Here is a 17,584-nt window from a genome sequence, read left to right as displayed (position 1 = left end):
TTGCTGATGGAGTGAGTGAGTGAGTCAATTAACCGGATTTATCATTAGCGCAGTGACGTGACACTTCGACCAAAAGCTGCTTATCGGGAAGATTGCACAAGGGATATTCACGTGTTTTGACCAAAAAAGTTAAAAGAATATTACAACGGGGCAAAAATTCCAACAGCGTCTTTCTAGTGGCAGTTAGGGTTAGGGCACGGGTTAGGGTATGTAGTTGGGATTGCAGTTCCCTTTGTATAGCAAGGGGAGTGGGTGGGTGGGCTTAAGGCAGAAAAATTGAACAATTTCCTCTCAATTTGCGGCTCAAAATATCTGGTTTATGCGGGAAACTACGTAGGTAATAACACCGCTGAATTTGATCGTAGCCAAATCTCTTACTTTGCGCATTCATGATTCGAAACAACAAAAGCAATACGATGGAGACAGCTCGTCCCAAGTTTGTTCTTCCTGCCGATGAACGAATTTGGACTCTAAAGCCTGAAGTACTACTGGCAAGAGGAAAATGCGACCTCCAAGGTGAGCTGGGATGGTTTTAGTCTAGTTATTTCAGCACTGAGTATTAAGTTTATTCTCACATGTTGGGAATAACTCGCAACAAGACTTCATAAAGATCAGCCTATTCGGGACATCGAGCAACGATAGCTGTTTACTGTAAAGGAGCTTATGAATTGACACCAGGAAAGTCTGTGTACAGCACCATTAGCACACAACCATGATGGCACACATCACACAATAAACGAAGAGTCGCATTTTGAAAACAAGTTTTTGCCGTTTTACGACTGCTAATCCAAACGCCAAAAGCATCTTACATTAACGTGCATACGTATGCTTCAAAAATGTTCTGCATTACTTAATAAGTGCTAACTGCTCCCAGTGGCCCCATAAGTATGCTGTAATGGCCGACAGAAAACATGGGCTTAATACCTGTCCTCTCCAGACATCTCCAATAATGTTCCTGATAATGTTCCTGACGGTGTGTCATCACAATCTTCGAGGAGATGACGCTCGCGACCTCGAGCAATGGCAGCGGCGGCCCACCTGTCGGTGCTCAGCTGAACGCTGGCATTGATAATGAAACTGCATCGGGCAGGGCGGAAGCGTCTCCCGAAAGTCGCATTAGCTCCAGAACCGTAAAGCACAGCTAGATCTCACATTCAGATCTCAAAGTCCCACCAGCTATTTGAACGAAGGTTTGCAGGAGCACCGCAAGCTACCCGGTCTCCAGGCGGGATAACTACCCACGGTTCTTCCAGACGATCTATCTCCCAATGTCTGCGGCCCTTCCGCTAGCCTTAGCGCCTGCCGAGCCAAGGCATAAGTCGCGGCACCCGTCTTTGATATGAGCTCTCTTTAGAGCTGCCTGAAATGCGAGACGACCTGTGCATGATCTGTCGTTATCAGCCAACGTGATAGCTTCGAAGCTGGCTGGATCACTGTGTTTGTAATAGCAGGCAGTGTTAATACGCAAGATAACGCTCATGCTAGCAGCATTTGACACCCGGGATAGCATTTGCTCGCAGCGTGCGGGGAAGTTGTGGGGTCAGCGCACAGTTCAGATTTTCAGATACAGTCCGGAAATATTATAGCAGGCATGCAATGTGACAAAATACTCCGTACTCTATGCATTGTGAGTACAAAAAGCATCTGAAACCCTGCTTTGCGAGCAAATTGTCTGTGATTTGCGGCAGTATTATTGGATGGCGAAGGTGGAAGACAGGCACGCTCAACATCATCGGTGGTACGATTCGCTAATTGAAGAAACACTAATTGTAACTACCCATACTAACTAACGTGAATGCACATCAAATGGTCACATCAAAGCTGTCCTGCAATGTAAACTGAACGCTAGGAATGAGTTTGCGGACGGTTCTGTGAAACAAGCAAAGGCATGTGTATTTACCTTCTGCGCCATACTAATTTCCATTGCATAGCATGCTAACGAACCGTGTAATCCAACTTAGTGTGGGTAATGATGCTCATTGGAGTACTTGCATGTTGCTGCACAATAAGAGACAAAACGACCGGGTGGCCCCCGGTAATGCTCATGACAGGGATTAAATAACCCAATAGCACTGCAAGATAAGGTAACCCCTGATTCTCAGTTGATCCGTGTTTGCTTTGAGTTCGTCTCGGGTTCTTGGCTTGGAAGACACAGGCATATTTCTTTAAGTATACCAAACTCAGTTTTAGGTTGGTTACACCATATTTTGTCGCAGTCAATGTGCGCAATTGGGTAACACAAGGACTATGAGGCGACATGGGCGTGTTTGTAACCTAATATTTGTTCTTGTTGTCCTCCAGTGTGGCGCGTCTATGGGACCTAGCAAATGTTCTCTCATGCATTTGTCCTCTATTCTTCATTATCCATGCAAGTGTTTTCTCCGTGCTTGCATGTGGTACAATTTAGTAAGGCCACTGGAATGCAGAATTCAATCGCTCAAATGGGTTCAAGGACGCCCAAAAATGCCTAGCATCCGTTCAACGCTAAGTGATGCGATGCTCTTCTGATGGATGTAATGATGCGAGCTCTTTATGTCCGAAGGCAAGGAGGAGAAAGCCATTCGAGGTGCCATCAAGGACGCCATCTCAACGTACAGAAAAGAGACCGTGTCCCTCGGAGAGAACAACATGGAGGAGAGAAAGCAACTGGTGCAGCTTCTCGCCAAATCATCAGAAGAGGCCGAAGAGATCCTCATCCGCCGCTGCACCTACGACCCGGCCAAAGTGCACAAGTACCGCGGCAAGGACGCCCAGGTAGACACGCTCTGTTTGTGGACAAGGGCAGGCGGATGTTTGCGAACAATCGCTGGTCAGATCTGCGATCACCTCTATCATTACGACACTTGACATGATGAACAAACAGCTGTTCTCGTGTTTGCTCTGTTGCAAGATTCCCGGCGACCATGCGGTCCATTTGCCTTGAGATCCTATATGGTGACTTGTCCCCATATTTCTAATCGGATTGGCATACTACATATATTTTCATAATATTTTCTGCGTTTGCCATGCACCAGAAACATCAGATATCCCCGGTCTCCGGCTATGCTGGTCCCAAGACTATCTTGGGTGTCGTACATTCCAGCAGACTTGACCGTTTAAAGGAAATGTTTCATATTTGAAGATGGTGAGGCATGCATTTGCTATGCTGAAACAAGCTCACTTTGAACTATTGGTACACTTTTGAGTGAAAAATACTGCTCTAGACAGCACCATTTCTCTGTTAATAAACATGCCCTTGTTGCGTCATTGTTTTATTACGTCATCGCACCTTACACAACATTCAGTGGCAGTCAATTGACGGCCTTTAAATCTGGAAATTGTGCTCACGAACGTCAAATAAGAACGGCTCGACCATTATGTTTTCATCGGCCTTGATCACCGCATGGCAATGAGCTGACAGGGTTTGAATGACCTTATTATGGCATCATGGATGCGAAGGTGACTTTGGAATGCTCTCCCCGAAATGCTCCTTCCCCCATTTTCGCGGGCGTATGGCTCAGAAACTAGGGCAGTTTAGGTCTTACGAAGGCAGGGCTGTACACTGCACCGAATGGTCTTCAAGATGGCTATGTCAGTTCAATATCCCATATAGCTATGTGGTGCACTACCTTTAACACACTCAAGTGCTGGACCTTAAACGGATTTAGGGGTACTGGCCTCTCGGTGGTCTGATGCAGCCTGCGTGCTTCTTTGTGTTGCACATTAGTGTTCTGCCTTGTACCTTAGCCTTGTGTCTCCTGTGTCGTTTTGGGCTCCTTGGTCACGATTGGGTCGTTTGACAACATCGGAAACTTTGACACCAAGAGTGTCCCTGTGTTTCTTGCACCTTGAGACTGTCCCGAGACCCTAGGCCGACTCAATCGTCCGCAGCACCGAGGGGGGAGCTCGAAGCTTTGCAAGGGGCCCTGGAAGCGCTGGCAAGGTACTGCGGCCATGCTGACATTCTGATGGCATAACTTCACAAGCTGATAGCTGCTGCACTTTCTGGAGCCACTCGAGGATTTTGAGCCGGTTGACCACTCCGATGGTCGACTGTTCCGATTCATATGCTTTGAACGTCTTGGGCGTAATCCATCAACATTCCAGTCGTACTTTAACACGCGCTCGGGTGGGGGTCAAATTGACTCTCGAAGGTTTTTCCAGCATGGTTTCCGAACGGCAAGGCGTAGCCGCGCCAAATTTTGCATAGCTGTAGATAATTGAATAGCGGATGGTTTTACATAACAAATTTATATGTTTCTTGTAAGATCGCTGACCTATGGCAGGTCAAAGTCAGGCCATGGTTTCACCGAAGGCAATTTCTAGGGAATTGCCCAATCTGCTACAATAACGGAGTGTTTGACGAAGCCATAGATCTCTGAGATGCTTTCTTAGGCAACACAAGTATGGAATGAGCAAATGACGTTGACCTTAGGTGAAGTATAAAGGTCAGAACAAGGTCACAACCAACCTGATTCATTACTCTAGGGCTTGCTGCATGGGATAGTTCTGATGCTCTTTCCAATTTATTGACAGCAGGAACCGCATTATAATCTTCCACTGACTTCTTAGAGGTCAGAAATGGTCATTGACCTAAGATGACCCAGGTCGACATTTTGTTTTATGAACATACTGTCTAGCGTAATCTTTGGCGCTTATTCAAATTCAAAACTCAGAGCGGTCTTGTATGATTTTGGTCACCATGACCTTCAAAAGGTCAAAAGCGTCACTGACCTCAAATGGGCTTTTAACCTTTTGCTTAGAAACAGTTTCCTAGGTTCTGGGGTCACTTTGGTGACCAACCTAGAATTTGACCTTATTTGACCTTGCTTGATCTGAAGATCATGACCTAGGAAGCTCAAACTTTGACTTAAGTGAGTTCGTTTACAGGTTAACACACCCTATAAATTTGGTGTCTCTAGCTTTCTTAGTTCCCGAGATCTCAGTGGGTCAAATTGACCCCCACCCGAGCGAAGGGTATCTAGCCGGCCGCCCGGGCGCGTGTTAAATTACGAAATTATTTGTGTCACCTTCACCCGGCCCCTTCGGTGGCGCTGCGCGCGGTGCAGCTGCTTGTAACAGCTTCGCCATGGCTTTGTCAACGTTCTCTGAAGGGGCTGTAGCATTAACCGCGGTTGTTTTTATTATCTGTTTAAGGATATCTCTGAAAACATCGACGAAGAAATTGCGTTCCTTAAGAACGTCCTGAACGAGCTGTCCAACAAGCGCAAGCAGCGGACGCAAACACTGCTGGACCAACAGGTAATCGATCCCTCGCCAATGTACTATTGGGCGGCGGCCTACGTCGATCCTCCTCGCCTTCCCGCTTCCCCTGAACCGCCTGCCGGCTTAGGCGGCAGCCCTACGTTGATCCTCCCCGCCCCTCCCGCTTCCCCTGAACAGCCTGACGGCTTGAGCGGCAGCCTACGTTGATCCTCCCCGCCCTTCCTGCTTACCCTGAACCGCCTGCCGGCTGCGCGCCTGTCCTTTGGCTGCCCCCCCCCCCCCCCGTACCCGAGCTTTGACCCCGGCCGACCACGTCTGACCCCGAGATCTGGCCTCCGGCCGACCGCGCCCGACCTTGGCCGCGTGTCGCGACGCCGTGAGGCGGCCGCCCCCGCGCGGACCCGATCGGCCGACTAATCGCACGCCACCGCCCGGCCAATCGCGAAGCATCGACCTGCGTCGCCGGCGACGGCACGCCATCGGACCCGGCCGGCCGCCGTCGAGCGCGTCGGCCGGCCGTCGGCGAGCGGCGCCAATATTTGACGAGCGGCGCGGCTGACCGATCGGAAGTCAACGCGACGCCCCCGGCTGTAACCCCACACCGGGGGGCGGGGGAGGCTGGCTGGGATGGTGCGATGGCGCGATGGTGCGGCCCTGTCGTGCGACGACAGTGTAGTGGGGGGAGTGTGCGGGGGGGGGGCGTGCCCCAAGCCCCCCGCCTGCGCCTCTGCCAGAAATTAGGAGACACTTCATTACCCCCAGATCTCTGTCGTAGTTTTTGTAGCTACACATCTACTTTTCTACACATTTATTTCTAATCAATGTGATTTCTCTAGTTTAATCAGTTTTCGTAGTGGGGAATGTTACGGTCATAAACAGAGCTGATTAGTAACTGAGGTCTGCCAACAAGCTGGTTCAACAAGCGACAGGCCATTTGTGTGTAATGTCCTACAGACATTGGAGCGTTCCAAGGCGGTACAAGATACACGGATGTGTTTCAACAATAGCAGTACCAATATATAAACAGAAGGAGTGTTGGCTAATGTTTACACCAGTAGGTCGCCCAAGGTGGAGGACGCGCACGTGGTCTCGAGTTGCGGGCGACCGAACACTGCAGTCCTGACCTGGTCCTGGTCCGCTGACCTGGCTGACCTGGTCCTGACCTGGCTGACCTGGTCCGGCGGCCGGGCGCCAGCGTTTTTTGGCGTCCATGCAGGTGAACCACGAGATGAGGGATGACCAGTTCCCCGATGAGGAGCAGCGCTGTCGTACTCTGGAGTGCCAACTGGAAAAGATCAACCAGAAGATGGCCGTTACGACTAACGTCACGGACAAGTACCACGATTTCGTTGACAAGCTCAATCGGGTACGTATGACCCACATAGGGGAAGCTATTTTGCAATAAGTGATTGCGAGTGTCATATCAAGGACTCAGACCTGTTGCAACCATCGTATTCTGTGAGCACGATGCGTACTGTTGTACCGACATAAGTCACGAGAGTAGAATGTCCGATGCCTCATTTTACGTGTTCTCTTTTCTCCCCTACCAGACTGTATCGTGCATGTGCAAGATAATGCTTTAAGTAGTAGAGCAAATATTGCATTAACCACGAAGAAGCATGCAAATATGTGACATCGAAACTGTTGCCTGTGTCTTTTTACCTAATTACGCCCCGTCAAACTCCATATGCGTCTCTGAAGGATTATCGGTGTAATGCAAATTTTGTCAGTAGTCGGAACAGAGAAAAGCCCTAACTACATTGCTCGACACAAACAACATGTGAATTACCTTGCAATAGCCTTGGCTGCAGTATCTCAACCAAGCTAAATTTGGTCGGCTAGCTCAGATTTTCCACAATCGGAGGATCCCGAGCCCAAATATTTGCACGCGCTTGAAGGCCGCGCCTTTGGCCCACGCGATTTACGGCCGCAGAAGCACGTAGTCTACAATGGGCCATGCTGCCACCCGGTATTGGACCAGCGGCGTCCTCCGTGTGACCTGTGCTCTTAATTACGTCAATTGTGCAGGGGTGCGAATGGCGGCACACGGCGTGCGTCACGCGCTACCGATCGATCTAAAACCTTATTTATACATCATAGCATTTATCTTATTTGACTGGAACACAACTCAGAAGCTTACGGAACATGCAATCCTGTTCGCATTCTGCAATAAATAAACTGAAGGAAGCGGACGTTAAATGACTGCACGAAACAAACCACCGGAGTTATAATTTTACGACGGTCCAGTGGTTCTTTCCCAACAGTTAGAGCTCAGAGGCTTTGCCATGTTTTTTCTAGGGTCTGCAGATATATTGAGGACCACGTGAACGCGGATTGTAGATCGAAGTTGAGTCAAAACTTTGCATCAACTGGGCGAACCCCTGCTCCTCTGGGAATAACCAACCTCCAGTCAGGTTCAATTCCTCAGAAAATTATGTGAGGTAGTCTTGATCATGCGCGCTCACAAAACCCTAGGAATAAAATTATGAACCCCAAAATCCCGCGTCGAGTTTCCCTGAGCCGCGAGGTGTCAATCGCGCAGTTAATACTTGGCTGGCCAACGGGCGGGCGAAAATAGTGATATCATTTGAAAGTTTTCGGTATCAATTCGCACGTTTAGGATGCGAGCCTGCCGTATATTTTGCCTGTACAATTTTATCTATTACGAACAGATAAGCTTTTACAGCACCGCGGTGTGGTACCAGGCATCTGGTGATGGAACTGGAAGATTTAAGATAGATTCGCCATTCTTCGTGTTCCCCTAATTGTTCATGTATTCAGCGGCCAGCCTCACAATCATGAAGTAAAATACACGTCTTTGGCTAATCTGTGGATGGTACGACTAGATTTTGAGCGCCTTTCGGAAGCAATCTTTAAATACGGCTGCTTCCGCTCGCGCGCCACCCGTCGCCTGGTGTTATTTGCAGCGGTCAACGCCTTCCGATTTTATGGAAACCGTAACCTCCGGCATGGTGCTCCCAAGATTGCGAGAGCCAGGCGGAAACTTTTTAGGCAATTTGTTTCACTAGTCTTTTCTCCAGAAGGATGAACGTTCTCAGGCAAACATGGGTTGAAGTTTTTTCATTTTTTAGCGCATTTCAATCCACTCTACTGAGCACTTATGAGACCCCTTACCTTTTCAAGGAAAGCACCCCGTGGATAGAACACTAAGGAGCATATTATCGTCCCCGGCCAAGGGCTGAGCGGCCATTCCGTCCGAGAGCGGTGCCTACCGGCTGCCGTTCCCGTGACGCAGGGGCAGGGGCGGACACATAGGCATGTATTGGTCCCCTGTCTGATGCGGGGGGGGGCCTCTGATCCGGATTTTGTCCCCGTTTCGACGCAGGGGTCCACACTGAAGCTACAAGATCCATCATCGCGGCAGGTTATCCAATGATCGACACAGATAATGCTGTTCGGTTTAACGGGCACTTCAGCACTGTTGGCCCTGCCAGACTCTGCCTGATACGGATCCCTTTCGCTGTCTCGTTGTGGAATCGCGGCATAATACTTTCATATCTACTTTCATTGTCAGAGGGCACCGACCAGCGCAAGTGGCTCCCTGGCATTTTGGATCCCGTTCTTCTCCCTTTTCAGCAAATTTTCCCCTCGCCAACTCCGGCCGCTTACCGATGCATGGCCCACTGTTCGGCATTGTGGGCCTTGGCCTACACAGAGGCCTCATTGTTGCAGGGCTCTGAACTATGCAAATAGCGGGCCCGGCCTCGTCTCTGCTTGGGAAATGGGCCCCCAGTGCCCAGGCCGACACATCCAAATGTTGCAGGGTGGTGTTCTATGGCCGAAATAGAGACGTTCATCGTCCCAGAGAATCTCAGTTGGTACAAGGAGCTCTCTGACGGAACTTTTAGATCACGACCCTCTGGGCGGCCGTGTCCTTCATGTCTTAATGTGACCTACAACCCGTCCTTAGTGTATTTTAGCCTTCCGATAGAGCCCTTTATTGTCGGTCTCGAGCCTCGGGGCTCTCAAACGCTGTCCCTAGCCGACTTGGAGCCCCGTGCCAACACAGGACACCCTTGTTAGACTATGTGGACCCTTAGCCGACACAGGGCCCTTATTGACTCAGGGGCCTCGGCTAATGTAAATCGCGCGCCCCAGCCCTGTCCCCGCTTGGGAAATGGACCCTCAGGCCCAGACAGACACAGAGCCGACTGTTTGGCACTGGTGTTGCTTGACTAAAATAGAAACCCTCATCAAGTCAAAGGTGCCAATCGTCGTGAAGAGCCCTCTGTCTGCATTTGTCTGCATAGTCTTTCTGCGGACCGGGCCCTAATACGACCTCCAACCAGCCGTTCGGGCTCTTCGGCTCCTCAAAGCGGCACCTAAGGGGGGGGGGGCACGTGTCCCCTGTGCCCCTGCCTGCGCCATTGACTCCAGTGCGGCCTTCGGCGCTAGAGGGCCATAGTAGGTCTTAGGTGGTTTATTGATCGCGTCCTTCATCGCCTGGCTACAATTGTTTTATCACTGACATGTTGACCGGCGCATAGCACGCCACTGTTTCAACAGTCGGTATGAAAGCAGTGTGTTTTTTCCGCTCTACAATGGCATGCGGCAATTTCTGCGATTGCAAATGATGTGCCTCAATCTACGTCATTCCATGTAATGTTGGCAAACACGTAGTTAAATAGGCATTAAATTATTGAAATGCATGCGTTTTAAAATGCGCTTCCTTTTCCCTTTCGGTAAACACGCAAAAGGACGGTGTACACATTATAGTTTTGGAGTGAAGTTAGTGCAGGGGCAAATATTTTGAATAGTCATTAACAGCGCAAGTGGGATGTCCTTCATTCGTAAACGCCACTCGCGGAGCCGTGTCAACACTTCACGTGGAAGTCGACTTGCCCTACTGCCCCCCCCCCCCCCTTCCTCCCACTGCTTCTGATCCCTCGGATGCATTGTAAAGCCACTGCAAAACCACTTAGATTGGAGTGATGAAATGTTGCGAAGGCTTTCTTGCTTACAGATCTTGTCAAAATTCGGTCACGCTACATCACTGGGAGGCGACCCCAGGGCTCTTTTATTAAAGACATGTGGGAGCTAATGACGGCCTTTTCAGGCACACGCATTGTCAAATGCCCTGTGGCTCCTGAATGATGAGATTTCATTAAATCAAAACTTGATGCTGCGGTTGACACCACGCGTAGCCATCTACCCATATCTGAATACAAATTTTCGAATCGCCAGGGGCGGATATAGGGACAGGCCAGGAACGTTACTCAGTGATGAAGTAGGGTATGTTTGGTGCTGAGTTCGGTGTATGTTAGCCCATATCGTAACTGTGTGCATGCTCCAATCTACTGTGCTGCTGAGATCAGTGTATGTTTGCCCATATCATAACCTTTTTTGCCTGCCCCGACATGTCACGCTGCTCAGATCGGTATATGTTGGCCCATATCATAGGTGTTTGCATGCTCCGATCTATTACGCTGCTGAGATTGGTGTGTTTTGGCCCACATCATAGCTGTTTGCATGCTCCGATCTATTACGCTGCTGAGATTGGTGTGTTTTGGCCCACATCATAACTGTTTGCATGCTCCGATTCACAACGCGGCTCGGATCGGCGTATGTCGGCGCACACCGTGACTGCCTGCTCCGATCTCCCAAGCAATGGACACAAAATGTGCGAATGTAAACACGAGATAAATACTGAAGGTAGCAGAGGTTGACCACAGGAAAATTTCAAGAAGATGACTCGAAATTCAGCCTGACCAATTTGGAAAAGCTTGCTTGTTGATAGCTAGCTGTCCATGGTATTAAGAAGCAGTGTGTACACTTCAGTGGTTCTTATTGAAGCAAAGCTCAGCTCTCCCCAAGGGTAAAGCAGAGTCAGGAAATATGGGGAAACCGTGGGATTTGTGAGCTGTAGGTAGCCGAGCACAGTACCGAAAGTGTTTTCCAAGAAAGTTAAACATCTTGCACCCGGAATTGGTCTGGGATACTGCTCGGGGTGGGTGCAAATTTGTCACGTGGGGTAAATGGTCAAAGATTTCTGTGCATCCTAAATAGTCTATCGAGTTAAAATGTTGCATACCCCTCTCCCCATTCTCAACATCCCACATCCACGGATGATTAAGAAATATCTCGCAAGCTTGTCTTTCTGCCCATTTTGGTCTCCAATCCAAACACGACAAAAAGTCACAGGATCTGGATATTTGTTCACGACGGCAAGAACCATTTAGCGGTCCCAGGATGCTTATGGCGCAAAAACACCTCATGTCCATGCAACAGTTTTCCCCCCAACACCACCATCCAACACGTCACGTGCATCATTAAATCATGTGATGGAAATTTGATCACTAGCTTGTTATGTTAAAATCGTACCCTTCAAACCTTCAGTGCTAAAGATTTCCACATGGGAAGATCTTGAAGCAAGCATGAAATATAATAAAAGAAGATCACTTGTAACTAAAGGTATATTTTAAGTGTAAAACTGCTCCGAACAACACAATTTCTCTGTTTAGTTAATATGTTGTTCAAGACATCATGGTTTCTTAGCGTCATCGTGATCTGCACAAAATTTATTGAGTTCATTTGCGGCCGTTTTACCTGGGAGTCGTGTTCCCAAACGTCAGATATGAGCGGCTCGAAAACTGCATTTTTCTTGGCTTTGATCACCGCGTGCCTAATGAAATAGCGTGGTTTGAATAACGCAATTATGGCATCATGGATGTTTGGATAACCTAGCAATAGCCTCTATGAAATAGTCTGCACATTTTTGCAGGCTTGTAGCTCAGAAATTAGAGAGGTATAAGTCTTAGGAAGGTTATGGCTTTAAACTGCGCGGAATGATCTTCAAGGTGGCTATTTCATTTCAAATTCCCATGCAAATGTGGAGTACTCCCTTTAAACGTCGCCAGTTCACACCGAAGAACGTTTGCAGCACAGCTGCTCATCGGCGCACTTGGCCTACTGGTCCATAGGATTTACGCGTCAAAGGCCTGCTCGATGGACCTGGCACCAAGAGAAAGAATGTTTCATTATCTTGCGCCAATCTATCGACCGTTTTTATATTAGAAAAGCCAGACTCTCCAGGCGTACCGGGTCAAAGTTTGCACGTACAGTTCTCTGTGAATTTTCAGAGTTTGGAGTTGGTCTCGGTAGCTCAATCGGTGAAGTTTTGGATCCATACATGAAATGCTCTTCGTTCGGGGCCGGGGCGTTCCAGAGCTTTTCCACAAGCTCACTATAGAAGATGCTGGTTTGTTTGCTGGCAGGTAATATATACTATCAGTAATACCGTGCAGAATTTGCTGATAGTCGCTTGCAAACATTCTAGGCATGACAGTCTAGAGACAAATAAGTATAAGTAATATAAAAATATAAATAGTATATATATATATATATATATAAAAGGCTCTCTAAAAATATTCGCTGCGGCAGCACCTGCGATAGACTACCTTCAGTTACGGGCCAAGTGTTTAGTCTAAGCTGAAGTTCTACCTTATATTGCACATGCAGTGTTTTCCTATTACTATAGTGCGAGGAGTACGCCGGACTTCGTTGAAAGCGGCGTACATAACTCTGAAAACTAACATTGCAGCACATTCCAGTGGTCTGTTAGCGGCGAGAAATCTTAAACAAAATACTTTAAGGCCACAGGTGCTGTCGCACTTTTACTCATCTAATATGAGCAGGTGACTTAAACAGCCCATCAGCCATTTACAGCATTCAATGTTTGAGGAACATATTCGTGCACATCAGCAACTCTAAGAGACAACGTAGCTCCAGCGAACAGGTTATACGGAATATAACTTTTAGATTAAATGCCATGCACCTGCGACTGTTTGCTGTTGGCCGACGGAAAGATTACCTTTTTTAGCATTTCAGTATTTTCCCTTAAGCGTGTTATCATTTAAGTTTATCCCAAACCGAGGTACTCGATTCCTGGCGGCGATTTAGTCTTAAAATAGGTTGTGCTGGAAAATTAACTGCATTCTGGCTCTAGACATGGCAGGAATGAGCGTTGCGAGCCACATGAAACACAATTGCGCCTTGGCTTTGCTCGGCAGGGCAATAAAGTAATCCATGTTGGACGTCTTTCTTGGCTGGGTCTTTCTTTTTCAGTTTTGACTGTTCCCAGTGAAAAGCTTGGTTTTTAATTGCCTTAATTTCAAACCTTATAATCTTACCGGAACATTTCGTAGTTTCATGCTGTAGTCTCCTATCCATAAAACATGTTGAAATATATTTTTCGTAGCTGGCCTGAATTCGCAGGTGCTGAGCCGTACCCATGCAAGGTTCCATGCCACTTCGCATCGTCCTATTACCAGGACCTAAAACAAAGAGACCAAACTTCGGAAATAACCGCAATTTTTGACCTGTATATATTCGTATGAGCAGCTTTACACTTCGGGGTGGGGCCCGCGGACAGCTGCCGTTCCCACCCCCCCACCCCCGGCCCAAACAGTTCAGTAACCACTTTTTATTTTTCAGGAAAAGGTGGTTTACGAAGCCAGGCTGAACAAGCTTCAGAAATGCATCGAACAAGATATGCGCGACCTCGAAACATTGTCACGACATCATGATGAAGGGCCACATCCTGGGACATGACGCAGCTGTCAAGCTTGACGACCGGGAAACAGTTAAGCGCCAATCGCCGCGCAGCAAAGCGTCCTCTGACCGTTGTCCCTTATTGTCCTTATTGTCCCTCGTCCCTTGAAATTCGGAACGGAAGCCCCAGAAATTCTGTCGAGCAGGTCCTACCGCCTGAGTACTTTGCATCGCACCTGCAGTATCTGGAAGGCATCTGGTGGGAGTTTCATGAAACAAAACCACAACTCCCGGCTATCTCTGGTCGGTCCCTGTAAGCATACCAGCCAGAGACAGGTCTAGATCAATTGGTTTTGGTGGGTCTGTGAGGGCAGTTATGAGTCCGTAGTGCGCGGCACTTCAGTCAAGGTGCAAAATGTTTGCCTTGCAGTGCTGACTACCGCAAACTTTTCACGGATGTATGTTCTTTATGGTAAGGAAAGTCAAACTAGCTTGGTTGCTATCTGTACGACATTCAGCATTTCTTAGAATTCGACATGGAGGCCGCCGCCATCTTAAATGGTCACCAATCTTCTTATTTTGAGCTGGATGACATAGATGGTGGTGCGATATCCCCTTATGAGGGTTATCATAGGTGGTGACTCCATCTCTGGACTTCTTTTTTGACTATCAGGTATGATTCAACGGTTAGTCAAAGGTCAAATATCAAACTCAGAGGTCAATCGAGGACCTTCGGAGGAATTGAAGACCTTTGACGTACAGTGTCACGACAGTCTAAGTGCCCTTGACTGTAGCACCTCCAGCCTGCACCCATCTCATTCCTCAAATGCTTTTCGTGGTCAGCATGACTATGTACATCTTGCCCCCCCCCCCCTTCGTTTCCTGCGATGTTCACCTGTATGCTGGTGCAGTGTCTATAGCATGCGATTTCTCGATTTCTCCCTTAGACTTGGAGTATTTTGTGCGCCAAAGCCCCGCACTGTGGCCGTTGCAGCTGCAGCGTGCAATGCAGCATGTCTTGCGTTCATTGATGCAGCTACAGGTCACCACACTGAGGGGCGCTTCGGCAGTAACTGCTGCTTTTGAGACAGCAAATATGATGGTGGAGATTTCGATGTTCCAACCGAAGTTGGCACTACCTCAAGCTTCTCTTCTCCGGGGGCGGGGGCTCACGGGAAGCCTCTTCGGGGGCCAGGAGTGTAGTGGGCCAGTCGAGTTTCCAAGCTTCCTCCAGTCGAGTCAGTTGAGTTTCCAGGCGGCATCTGGGACGGCCTTCTGCGGTTCCAGATTGCCGCCCAGACGACGTGGTGCAGTAGCTGACCGAGGTCGTGGTTGCAGTAGCTGACCGAGGTCGTGGTGCAGTAGCTGACCGAGGTCAGCCAACATCTGACCTGCTGGCACAGCGATCTTGCTGTCCAAGTGTCACCAGGCGTGCGTGCCCGTCAGTGGCTCCTCCCTGGCACGCTGGAAAAGTTGTTTAATCTGTCTCACATGTCAGTTTGTTTAGCGGGCATAATTGTGGTGACCTGGTACAAAGAAGTACGGCAACATTACCTCGAGACAGTGCTCCTAAAGAAGGACTTTGTTTCGCTCTCCGCGCGGGAGCATGAGCATCAGCAGTGTAGACTTGAAGAGGCATTCCACTCACATGCTTCTGGTCAGATTGCTCTTTGGCTGTCTCCAGATAGCCCCTCAGCTCCTGGCGCGCACGCTCCTGATGCACGGGCATATTCACACGGACATGATGCACACTTTAATGAGCGTACCGAACTGTGTAGGGATAATGGTGAGGGGATCTATCGTGAGCGTAACCATGAGCTCAGCGCTTGGTGGCGGCATTGCCAGCAGGACAAATGGCAGGACCTGGAACAACCCCCTAAGGGCATAGCGCCTCATTATCGCCGTGCTGCTGTATGTATTCTGCTTAATGGCGACAGGTCACACCACGAGCTGAGCGCCTAGCTGGAGTCGGGCCGAAAGCATTCGATCGGGGGGATGTGGGCAGGCGGCTTGGCGGAGGAGTGGTGCGCGGGAACATTACAGAAGCGATTGTAACGAGGGGCATGACACTGAGCGTCAGCAGTATGCAGATCAATCACCTCGCTGGTCATAGCCGCTGTCACTCAAGCCCCAGAAGTTCCTCTAAAGGTTGCTTGAACGTGATTTTACTATGCTTATTTACGGTTTTGCACTGTGTGACCTGTGCCCAGCTGCGTGATTCTGGCTATATTTTGGCTGAGACTATTTCCTAGACCGCAGGCGGTTTCGATTCAAATCGAACTCACCATGAGAGGACGCAGGTCATGTCCTTCCGATTTAAATCCAGGGCACCTCTGCGCCTTCCGCGCAGTCGCGAGACTGCTAACTGGCTGCGCTCCACTAGTGAAGGCAAGCGAAGGTTTAATCCTCCCCCCCCCCCGGCCTGTGCCCTTCTGGACGAGCAACTGATCAATGGCCCTTAAGGGCATTCGTAAGCGCTATGAAATACATGGCTTCTGGGCAGGGCAGGTATATTGTGATAGCCTGTTCTGTTTCGTTTCCATTTGATTTCCATTTATTCTGACCTTTTGTCACCTCACATTTTTGCCTTTGATCTTTATTCAGTGAACTTCTGCTTTTGTGGCATTTATTCATATATTTACCACTTTCAACTTGATGCCTATTTATCTTTTTGCCTTTGACTTTTATTCTTTCGACTTTTTGCGTTTTACTGTTATCCCGTTTAACTTTTTGTCATTTGACTTCCTGCCATCTTGCCATCTGGCTTTTAGTCCTTTGCATTTTTTGTTTGTTGACTTCTTGCAATGGAATTGTATCCGGTTGAACTCGTTGCCGTTTGAGTTCTTGCCATTTTACCTCTTGCCATTTGCCTTTTGGTTGTATGACTTTCATGTTTTGACTTTTTGCCCTGGAATCATACCACAAGTCTTAAATACTATATATGTCATGACCCCGCACGTGCCACATCGAGACTTGTGACAAGCAGCGACCAGCAAGGATATGCGAGGCTTTCAGGAGCTTGTCTGCGGTGCCTACCCTACTAGCGTGCACTGGTGGAGTTCGTGGTCGTTACTAGTATGTTGGTACTGGTAAGTAGGTGGCGTGGCTTGTATGGCATTAAGCACAAAGTGCTAGCATATCAAGTCTTTAGTACTGTTTGCACTAACTGCTGTAATGATGTGGCTCTGCCTTTGCTTAAGTCCCCTGAACTAGCCATCTTTAATGTTATTTAGTCCCGGTCAAGTTTCTTATCCAATCATTTTCATGCTGTCATCGTAAAAATACTCGGCATCAAAACAAGGCAAGACCGTCCGCCCAGTCTTTTTATCATGCCTGTTCCACAGACATATGTTGCCGAGAAAAAGGAGCGCGAGAATGACATCAAAAGCATCCGGAGAGAGGTGCAGAGGAAAGAAGAGCTGCCAGTCCGGAAAAAGGTGCGATCTTATGTTTTTTTTATGCAACCGTGCCTTGCACTCAGAATACGACCCCTTCACAGAGAGCAACTTATTTCAGCTCCTTTTCGACTCGCTCTTCCAGCAATGAATTGCTGAAACCGGGACACAGGCCTATAACTTGTGTGGTCGTTGTTTGGCAGTGTATCCAATAACATAATCGAGACGGACATATCCCCAGCTGCTGAAGCGTTACAGAGTGGCAGCTGGCCATTTTCATAATGGCTTGGAGCACGCCTGTATATTATCTTAACATGGCCGGCTGATCATCCGCAGGCAACCCTGGCCGAGGTGGACCTGGACAAGGTCCTGAAGGAGCACCAGAATATGTTCTCACAGATGCAGGAGCGCCGGAAGACAATGGCGGAGGTGGACAACTGGGAGCTGGACTACGAGCAGCTACAGGATGTCAC

The 17,584-nt window shown here is 48.7% G+C and overlaps 1 protein-coding gene across 1 annotated transcript; it reads left to right on the top strand.

Moving 5' to 3' along the window:
- Window positions 1-276: 276 nt before the first annotated feature.
- Window positions 277-13,776, top strand: LOC119100015 (uncharacterized). Its single transcript, XM_037223131.1, has 5 exons — window positions 277-516; window positions 2,543-2,754; window positions 5,137-5,241; window positions 6,401-6,571; window positions 13,660-13,776. The coding sequence occupies exons 1-5, from the start codon at window positions 390-392 to the stop codon at window positions 13,774-13,776; spliced, it is 732 nt and encodes a 243-aa protein (XP_037079026.1). The 5' UTR covers window positions 277-389.
- Window positions 13,777-17,584: the final 3,808 nt, after the last annotated feature.

The sequence above is a fragment of the Pollicipes pollicipes genome, unplaced genomic scaffold (genome assembly GCF_011947565.3).
Source record: "Pollicipes pollicipes isolate AB1234 unplaced genomic scaffold, Ppol_2.1 Scaffold_4881;HRSCAF=5763_pilon_pilon_pilon, whole genome shotgun sequence".
NCBI lineage: Eukaryota > Metazoa > Arthropoda > Thecostraca > Pollicipedomorpha > Pollicipedidae > Pollicipes > Pollicipes pollicipes.
The sequence above is the reverse complement of the archived record's forward strand: the minus strand, read 5'-3'. Positions and strand labels throughout refer to the sequence as shown.

Excerpts from the sequence above, each read along its gene's own strand:
- LOC119100015 (XM_037223131.1), top strand. The coding sequence starts at position 390 with ATGATTCGAAACAACAAAAGCAATACGATGGAGACAGCTCGTCCCAAG. Across the intron at positions 517-2,542 it reads AGGAAAATGCGACCTCCAAG|GCAAGGAGGAGAAAGCCATT; the intron begins GTGAGCTGGGAT and ends TTATGTCCGAAG. Across the intron at positions 2,755-5,136 it reads ACCGCGGCAAGGACGCCCAG|GATATCTCTGAAAACATCGA; the intron begins GTAGACACGCTC and ends TATCTGTTTAAG.